The sequence below is a fragment of the Ictalurus punctatus genome, chromosome 4 (assembly GCF_001660625.3).
Source record: "Ictalurus punctatus breed USDA103 chromosome 4, Coco_2.0, whole genome shotgun sequence".
In the NCBI taxonomy this organism is placed as follows: domain Eukaryota; kingdom Metazoa; phylum Chordata; class Actinopteri; order Siluriformes; family Ictaluridae; genus Ictalurus; species Ictalurus punctatus.
The window spans coordinates 2,693,816-2,704,045 of record NC_071284.1 but is presented as its reverse complement, the minus strand read 5'-3'; the positions used below and the strand labels follow the sequence as shown (position 1 = coordinate 2,704,045).

At 37.2% G+C, this 10,230-nt stretch overlaps 1 protein-coding gene across 2 annotated transcripts; it reads right to left on the bottom strand.

The window, feature by feature from the left end:
• Positions 1 to 777: 777 nt before the first annotated feature.
• On the bottom strand, positions 778 to 9,104 carry irf8 (interferon regulatory factor 8). Of its 2 annotated transcripts, none has more exons than XM_017466735.3 (9): positions 8,960 to 9,104; positions 8,676 to 8,855; positions 6,802 to 6,985; positions 6,583 to 6,677; positions 5,847 to 5,958; positions 5,214 to 5,261; positions 3,044 to 3,430; positions 2,828 to 2,943; positions 778 to 1,394 (listed from the first exon to the last, which is right to left on the bottom strand). In XM_017466735.3, exons 2-9 carry the CDS (start codon positions 8,841 to 8,843, stop codon positions 1,206 to 1,208), a joined length of 1,299 nt encoding a protein of 432 aa, XP_017322224.1. In that variant the 5' UTR covers positions 8,844 to 8,855; positions 8,960 to 9,104; the 3' UTR covers positions 778 to 1,205. The 2 variants fall into 2 exon arrangements, with proteins under 2 accessions (XP_017322224.1, XP_017322225.1); XM_017466736.3 differs by having other exon boundaries at positions 6,583 to 6,674.
• Between the last annotated feature and the right edge of the window lie 1,126 nt (positions 9,105 to 10,230).

Sequence of the window (10,230 nt, the reverse complement as noted above, 5' to 3'; positions counted from 1 at the left end):
TCCCCCCTCCCCCCACCCTTGTCTTTATTACTTTTTCTCTTTGCCATGTTTTTCCTTTATTGCTTTCTTTTTTCCCTTTCATCCCTCCATCACCTTCAGGTCATGGCAAGCACTATGTAGTTATTGATTTAAAAAAAAAAAAAAAAAAATTATAAAAGAAGTATATTTAAATTTTTAAAAGACCTTTAAAAAAAAATTTTGTTTTTGTTTTGAAAGATTAAAAAGTAACCAGCCATGTTTTAAATAAAAACATCTAGAAATATATATTTTTATGATCGTACACACAAATTGGTCAAACACACTGTACTGTTGCATAAAGCATAAGCATTTTAGATTTACACATAGAATTCACAAGATTGATTCCTAAATCAATCTTGTTTGCCGCACACCTCCAGGGTCGGGGGTTCGATTCCCACCGTGGCCCTGTGTGTGCGGAGTTTGCATGTTCTCCCCGTGCTGCGCGGGTTTCCTCCGGGTACTCCGGTTTCCTCCTCCAGTCCAAACACATGCATGGTAGGCTGATCGGTGTGTCCAAAGTGTCCGTAGTGTATGAACGGGTGTGTGAGTGTGTATGTGATTGTGCCCTGCGATGGACTGGCACCCTGTCCAGGGTGTACCCCGTCTTGTGCCCCATGCTCCCTGGGATAGTCTCCAGGTTCCCCGTGACCCTGAAAAGGATAAGCGGTGTAGAAGATGGATGGATGGATGGATTATTATTATTAGTGTTAGCCGCGTTGATTTCGTATACCTGTTTTAAATAACACACCGAGAATGTAATGCATAAAAAGTTTTTTTTTATTTCAATACAAAGTCACAGTACAAAAAGCTGAAGATAGTAAAACCTATCTACTTATTAGCTCAAGATTAATAATCTTTTTTTTCCTTTTCTTTTCTTTCTTTTTTTTTTTTAAAGCCCTGTTGAATAGAAAAGTGCAAAAAAAAAAAAGTAAACCGAGAAATACATTTCATAACAAAATATATATTTAAAAAAAAAAAAAAAAAAAAAAAAAAAAACAACAACAACCTTCCCTGAGAACATTTTCATAATTAAATTTCCTGAGAACACACGATGCTACGTGTAGCTTTATTAAACCACACAACGCTGCTAATGCTAACAAAATGTTTTTGTTGTTGTTGTTGTTGTTGTTTTTAAAGAGTCTGTTTGTGAGATGCTTGTTGATCCGAGCTGGAGTCAGATTTGCGTTTCAGGCGATGATGGGCAGGTTGTCTCTGTAGCACGGGGGTCGCTGAGGAACAGAGTAGTTGCAAATGTCCTGGTAAATGCGAGCCATCTGATCACCGGGAAGCTCGTCTGAGATCTCCAGGTTGCTGCTGTACTGAGCTCGATGAGCCGTCACTGCGTCCAGCAGCTGCTGACATTTTATAGCCGTGATCTGTTCACAGCAACGACAAGTTTTAGGACTTAAGATCAAATCTGAATCATTTATGCACTCGGGCTTAATGCTGGGTGGAGCTGAGCTTCAGAACTATAATTTCATAGAATCGTAAATGATAACATGCAGTAATAGAGGGAATAGTAACATGAATGATGTGAAAGCTTTCCAGAGAAGTCCAGTTTGTAAATTGAAATAGAAATAGAAATGTTTTCTTTCAGTCAGTCCGTAACTGTTAATACTTCTGCGTTTATACGCACGATTATTAAAACAAGTAGCATTTCTTGTTGCAGGCTTAAACGCTTGAACGTATTCTGTATCTACTGTATGTCTACAACTACGGTATGAAATACTGATATCATTTTAAAGCCCAAAGTTTAATTAGCTTTTATTAAGACCTTAAAAATAACTAAAGCTTTAACCTGTTTTAAATACATTTCGATCACATTACTTTCAAGATCTTTATAGAAACAACAGAAACTGAACAACGATGTCATCTGATATCCAAATTCAAATGGATTGAAATATCAGTAACACGACCAAACACGATTAAAAGACACTCTTGGGATTTCTCCCGTTCTTTTTAATGTTTGCAGATGTGTTCAATTCTGTTCGAAATGATCCACTTGTGTAAATAAGCAAGGAATAAAACACTCCGTGTTGTGCCGTTATAGGAGAACAATCAACGACCTAACGACGAGTCGATTATTTCCCTCCGTCAGAACGTCCTGAAATGTTTTCCATCTCTTACACCGCGGCAGTTTGCTAACGATCATGAGGTTTATTTATATTCCACTTTATCGCTTTTATCCAAAGGCTAACTTAAGTGTTCACACAAGAGTGGAAAGTCTGCAAAAGTCACTTAAAGTCACAGTCATCCCTTCACCAGCCTCTCTTTTTCTCACTCATGAAGCTAATAAGGCAAAAAAAAAAAAAAGACAGAGAAAGATGACGCAAAACTTCACGTTCCAGCTGTTATAAAGTGCTGACGCTGGAGACTCCTTCCGTAAATGTTAAATAAAAGTCTTTTTGGAGGTAAAAATTGCACTGAATGATAATTTAGAAAACGGCTTCAAAAGAGTGGCACGTTATTGTTATCGTTACGAACAATACGGCACTGTTTTAAACCGTTTATTATTACTCCGATTACACAGAGTGCGTAAGACGTTACCATTGAAACGAGAACGTATTGGAGCGAGCGCTTTGACGTGAACCTTTGACGTGATCTGTTCCTGACCAATCAGAGGTGAGAATTTAACACGGCTTGATAGGATGATCCGTAAGATTTAAACGTATAAAGAATTATAATCACAGTGGAGCCCAATGAACCAATCTAGACTCTTAAAGAGTTCTGAGGATCGTTACGGGTTCTTAGGTTTGTGAAAACTCGGAGCTGTAGAGGATTTGACACGAAGCACTTTTCTCATATTTACCTGCACAATGATCAGCTTGTTCTTGGCGGTGCTGAAGTCAACAAACTCTTCTCCAAAACAGAGCGAGACCGTAGGGTCCGGAGCCGGGTACTGATTATTCTGATACATCTGCAGTGCTGAGGGACACACAGCCTCGGTCAACACACACGTGTGGGTAAATAAATAAAGATTGCTGATTGTAAATGTGTCTGAGATGAGAGAGATCTTTGGTCTCACCATGCAAAAACCTGTTATTGTCGAAGATCTTGACCACAGAGTCTCTCTCCAGTTTGCTGATGCCAGAGTTGTACTGGGAGTCCTGGCCGCTCCAGAAGACTCGGCTCTGACACAGGCGTTTGATGAAGATGCCCTCGCGGTTGGCACGTAGCAGAACGCCGCGCTCCAGGTGCCCGAACAGCTTGCGGGTGACGTAGCGCTGGCGCTCGTTCTCGATCAGCTCCACGGGCGGGAAGCGTACGGTCTGCAGGCTGTCCGAGCCGTACAGCAGCGCGTTGGAGATGGGGGGCTGGCAGGGCGAGATCCGACAGCCGTCAGTGTGAGTGGTGACCGTGTGGCCCATCGGCTTTCCTCCATAATAGAAACAGATCATCATCTGAGCGAAAACTAGACACACACACACACACACACACACACACACAGGGAGAGACACTTTATTATAAATCAAAATTTTTCAAATAGGGTGAATCTAGAACCTTCAGTAGGACTTAAAAGTATGGAATCGTAAAACGGAATCCAATTACACTCTTAGAAAAAGGTCTACCTCAAGGGTTCTTTTGATAATTAAGGGTCCTTAGCGTCCTAAAACAGTTCTACTTGTAGCTGAAAAACACTGATAGAGTTCCACATGGACCCTGCATACGTTTCTATTAGTGACAATAACAGAACCCTTAAGAGTTGTGTATTTTGTTTGGTTTTTTCCAACATCATAAAAGCCTTTGAAGAACCCATTTTAACAAAAGGGTGATTTCTGAAGAGTCTGAGCTTTCTGACATTCTAACATGGAAACATTTCAGAACAGGAAACACCCTTTTGTAAAATCTTGTCCAAACCGAAAAGCCTTTCAGCGTTCTACACTCAAGGAGCCTTAACACAAAAATGTCCATAATGTTCCACAAACGAACTGAGGACGTTCTGAGCGCCAATCTTTAGAACACTGTTCCTCAAACCTTAATTTAACTCCACGTTTTCAGCAAGTCGTTTTCGTATAACGTTACAACGTACACAATCTTGAACCCTAAGGTTCTTCGCTTTTCCCCCGAGTATCAAACTTTACCACTGAGGGATTTTTTAATAAGAGTGAGTGCTAAGTAGAAAACTTTCGGAAAACTTAGAACCTTTAACTATGGAAAGATCACAAGGAGAACCCCTTTTATTCCCCCAAGTGTAACCTTCATAGAATCTATCGAAAGAGCAGATAACGTTGTCTGCAGTCTGGGATAAACGCAAAGAACCCGATGTTATTCCAAAAAGTGGAACCAAATTACAAATGTACTTCACGGCTATGTTATGAGAATGATCAGGTTATGTTTAATATATATATATATATATATATATATATATTATATATATATATATATTATATATATATATATATATATGACCCTTAATATATATATATATATATATATATATATATATATATATATATATATATATATATATATATATATATATATATATATATATATTTTAAGGGTCATATATATATATATATATATATATATATATATATATATATATATATATATATATATATATATATATATATGATAGAATTATTTGGACATATCTTTATGGCGGAAAATAATCATTTGAGATTTTCATGATTATTAATTGATAATGTTTTTAATAAAGACTTTCTGACTGCAAACGGCTGAATGAATGGTTCTTCAGGTAACCACAAACCAAAAACATCAAAAAGGAATAAAAATCATTTTTACATCATAGACCTCATATTTATTCACATTTCAATCCGTTTAATCTGAGAGAGTAACAAGGTCGAATGTGTGTTTTTGTGTTCCTCGCTCCTTTTAAACACAATTTAACACAGAAAACTGTTCAAACGCATGTTATCGCATCATTTTTGAGAACGTACGGAGATGATTTGTGAATTACAATCTCATAAATATTATAAGAAAGGGGGTATTTATATATGTATCGTGCGTCGGGTATTTATAAAAATACAATCGCAAATTTTCTGTCTGCTTTAAAATGGATAACATCCAGTACTAAACAGGAAGTGTGTGTAAGCAGTGTGAAAACGTCTACAAGAACTGGATTTGGACAAGATTTTTTTTTTAGAAAAAAGAAGTGGGTTGTGTTTTTGTTCATATTTATGGGAGAGGGTTAGGGTTAGGGTTAGGGTTAGAGAGCAGACACTACATACCTGCATTGAATGAGTTTATTGGTGACGTGTCCAGATGAATGGGAAGAACTGTAAATGGAAAAAAGAAAAAATATATATATATAATTTTATATATATTTATATACATATATGTAGTATACATTATTATTATTATACATAATAATAATTATTATTTATTTTGAAAAGCAACTGTGCAACGAAGGCGCTCAGAAGCTGACCCGAATCATGAATCGTGCGTCTAAACCCTGTTGGGCTCTCAAAGTTAATACTCATGGGACCACGACTGCAAAGTCAGCAACTTTCTAACGGAAATTAGGAAATCTGTCCTCCTCAGCATGCAAAACTGAAAAAGCACAAATGCACAAATGCTTTTTCAGCTCTCATGTGCTGCTGAGTAAAAACATGTCATTTTCACACAGTCAGTTCATTTCAAACGACGGAAAAACACGAGACAGCAAAGTGAACGATCCCAGAGCCAAGTAAATAAATACAGTTATTATAATACAGCGTGTTAATAAGTTACAAGGGAATGTGTTTTATTTTGATTTTCACTGTGAACCCTGTGATTTAGAGATCACGATACGTCGTTTTTTTTTTTTTCTTTCGTTCACACAGAGATGTGTGTGTGTGTGTGTGTGTGTGTTCGTGCCTTACCGTTATGAGGAGAACCCTGCTGCCAGAACTCCTGTGGTGACTGAACGTTGCAATTCTCATCCATAGGAGAATGGCTTCTCTTGATAATGCCTGTGTATTCGTCATTAGACGCCTGCACAGGGGGAAAAACAGTACACCGTATAACAATTCATTTCATTTCAAGGTGTTTACATTTAGATTTGAACCCAATGATGTGGGTTAAGAGAGGAATTTATAAAGAAGACACTCGGGGGCGTGCTGTTAGAGGAAAATAATCAACAACAGGGTGGTGAGATGAAGAGGAGTCACTGTTACCACACTGGAGTGGATTATTTTCCTATAGCATCACATACTGAAATGTTTATTTCTTCTTACAGGATAGCAAACACTTATAATGTTTATTGATTGAAGAATCATTGAAGAATCGATTGATCTTCATATCATCGTCCTTTTTTTTTTTTTTTTTTTAACCATTTGTAGTTAGGTTTAATGGTGTGGAACGTTCACATTGTTTGCAACGTAAGCATGAAGTCCTGAAGATTCTCCTATGTTTTTGCTTTTACAAAGCGCTGACACTGGAGACTCCTTCCAGAAATGTTAAATAAGCATCTCTTCACCATGTCAACATTTGCACACTTTTTTTTTTAAACCAGACACCTGTGATTCGCCTTGGAGCCGGAACTACTGTCAGATAGATGAATCTGACCAGTCAGAATCGAGAATTCAACAGCGCTGTGTATACTGAGACCATCCTCACCTCTTTGATGAGCTGATCGAGGTCGGCTGAGCTGCACTCCATATCCACTCCATCGTTGGGGCAGCTCACGTTCATCGTGCCGATGTTTTTCCCTACTGAACGGATGAGATATTCGTTAGCTTTATAAGTTCTTATTTATTTAAAGAAAAAAAAAACGGAGATAATAATTAGCTCAAACTCCTTCTGTGTGGCTGAAATAGTAGGAACGGAGACACTTACACTTCTGCTCTTCCTCAGGGACAATCCTGTACACCTTGTACGGCTCGGAGATGTCCAGCTGCGAGCGGTCCGTTACCTCCTCGAAGTCGGGACTTTTGTTGAGTGCGCATCGCAGTCTGGTCTTCCATGTAGCAGGTTCAGCTTTATCCCCTTCCTTAAACTTGCCCTTAAACACCGCCCAAGCCTGGAACACACCACAGTCTCCATGTAGACTTCAACTCCTTCGTGTAACTATTGAATTGTTTGATCTTATTCACAAACTACATTTACAAATATTTAGTACCAACGACAGAGGAATACATTTCAGGTGTCCTATTAAGGGGTTAAATAGTCCATAAGATCGTATTATCATTCATTTCAACACAGTGTTGTAAATAAATAAACCAATATACTTCAATGTTAACTGGGGTTGCCATCACCACCTATCAGACCTCGGTAAACTTTTTTTTTTTCTGTGTCTTTGCACGCAATTCTAACTTCTTTAAATTATTAATGTAAAAAAAAAATACATTCGAATGCAAAAGTATGCAGGGTTGGTTTTTAGGAAATTAATACACTTGAAATTATCCTAAAACAGATATGAAAGAAATTGAAGGGAGTTTTATGGCAGAAATTGTGTCCAGAAGTTATGATGTAACATTCAGGAAAGAGGGGTGCAAACTTTTGGACATAAAGTCAATAGTGAACATTAAATAAATAAATAAATAAATGCATACCCCAAACCATAATGCACTTTATTGTAAGCTTAAGAAAAACTCAATATTTGAGATTAAAAATATATATAAATATATTGCTGTTTATTTTATTTTATTCATTTATTTATTTATTTTTCATCTTAACATACACCAGATGACAATCTGCAATCTAATTTATACAACCTAACACGCTAAATGTCACTGCTATAGCGCAGGCAAAACTTTCGAACACTTCTCAAAATGAGTCACTCTTTGTCAGCTATTTCATGTCTTTATTTAAAATGCATTGTTTGTTTGTTTGTTTGTTTTTACTTTTTATGCTTTTAATGCACCAGAAACTTCACGAGAAACATTTATAATTGGTATGTGTTTGTCCTCACATTTAAATGTAAATTATTTTTTAAAATAAAATCTAAGATATTGAATTTGCCTATATACATATACATACACCTAGAAAACATTTTATATTGAGGCAAATTCAATATTTGAGATTTTATTTTAAAAAATCATATATATATATATATATATATATATATATATATATATATATATATATATATATATATATATATATATATATATATACATATATATATATATATATATATATATATATATATATATATATATATACATACATATATATATATATATATATATATATATAATATCTAATGTATATGACCAGAATTTTGCATCTCCCATTTCTAAATGTGCTATAAGTATTCTAAAAAAAAATTTAATAAAAAACCCTGTATACTCTTCTTTCTTTTTTTTTTCTTTTTCCTTATAACCACCTCCAACATGTTTCATATCCTCTGAACTGCTATTAGATCCTTTTTTTCTAGAGGGTGCAAACCTTTACTCTCAACTATATATATATATATATATATATATATATATATATATATATATATATATATATATATATATATATATTAAAGATATTCAAGATTTCCATTTAAAAATGTACATATAAATTTGAAATAGATTACAAGTGCATGCACTGCAATACATTTTTTTTTTGCACCATTGCTTTTATGAGTAGTGTACCCCCAAACCCCTTACCCCCAACCCCCCACCCCCAACATGACCAGTGAAGGTGAACCATGGCCAAGGAGTGAATATGAAACTGAAATGATGATGATGATGAGAACAGTAAAAACTTGATGTGCTTACTTTAAAAATGGAAGCGTCCACCTCTTGGTTATAGTCCTGTTTCCCGGCGTGTTTCCATGGGATGCGGAACATGGTGTGAGCTTCATCCTCCCACAGCAATCCTGAATAAATAGTACTGTTAATCTGCTCTATGAGCCACTGCTTCAGCCGTCGTCCTCCTGGATTCATCTTCCAATCAGCCTATCAGAGTACAATATAATACAACACAGTACAATACATCATGCATCATTAATAGATTTGAATCCATCATACATATGTAGTGGCTTCTTTCAGTCGCACTTTACCTCCTCTTATTCACCTCTGTGAAGTTGCTGAAGAAAGAAAGAAAGAAAGAAAGAACGAACGAAAGAAAGAACTTCCACCCGCAGTATAAGAGATAATATCCCACAGCTCGACCACTGTGATTTAATTCTCAGGAAAGCCTATCGGGGTTATTTTGTGTGAATGAACGCATAGCCACGCCCCCGAACGCCCACGCGTCCAATCATAGAGCTGTGACACGTTCTCTTCGGAGGAAGATCAGGGGGGGTTCTTCGAAGCTATGCAGTTTCCGAGAAATCAGACTCGGAGGTGTGTAAAGCGTTACGGGGTGGGCTGTTATTCCATGGAAAAGGGATTTTACACTTATGGGTGCTCTTATATAATGATCACTAAAGGTTTCTGTAACGTCCATGGTGATTTAAAAACCCGCAGAGAGCCGCGCGAGCTCTTTCCTGTGTTATGACAGCCGCCATGTTGCTTTTCAACCCAAGCCGAGGGGGGTTGTGAAAACAATAAACTAATATGCAAACTTCTTAAAAGTATTCATTTTTATGTCAGATATTCCACGTTTATATGACACACTGCATTAGTACAACTCAACATAAAGAGAATTTTATTTGTTTGTTTGTTCGTTCGTTCATTCATTCACTTTCAGTAAGTGTGAAGAAAAAAAACCAGGGGGCAAGATGACCATTTTTATTTGGGAAGGGAGGAAATAAATAAATATATAATCCATGGACAGCGTGGTGTGGTGGTGCAGCAGGTTGTGTGACCACCGCACAGCTCCAACCTCGATCCTAAGATCAGGTTACTGTGTCTGTGTGGCGTTTCACATGTTCTCACCACGTCTGCACGGGTTTCCTCTGGGTTCTCCGGTTTCCTCCGACCTCTCCAAACGGTTACTTCATCTATCTTGCTCAGAGTCGTAGTGGATCAGGAGTCTTTCCCTGGAACACTGGGTTTGAGGCAGCCTTGATTGGACTCCAGTCAATCACAGGGTATCATGCACACATACTGTACGTTTACACTTCTAGGACATATCTTATCTTGGCCCATTCACCTGCTCGCATGTTTTTGGGAGTTGGGAGGAAACGAAACCCGTGCAGACGTGGGAGAACATGAGAAAATTCACACCAAACAGAACCCCAGCTCAGGATCAATTCAGGGACCCTGGAGCTGTGAGGCAGCAACACTACCTGTTGTGCCACCATACTCCCCATGTATTTATTTACATACTTATTCTTGACTGGCTCACAAATGGCAACAGATGCTTGGGACAACAAAAGGGTGTCCC

Excerpts from the sequence above, each read along its gene's own strand:
- irf8 (XM_017466735.3), bottom strand. The coding sequence starts at position 8,843 with ATGAATCCAGGAGGACGACGGCTGAAGCAGTGGCTCATAGAGCAGATT. Across the intron at positions 6,986-8,675 it reads TGGACGCTTCCATTTTTAAA|GCTTGGGCGGTGTTTAAGGG; the intron begins GTAAGCACATCA and ends GGTGTGTTCCAG. Across the intron at positions 1,395-2,827 it reads ACAAGCTGATCATTGTGCAG|ATCACGGCTATAAAATGTCA; the intron begins GTAAATATGAGA and ends TGCTGTGAACAG.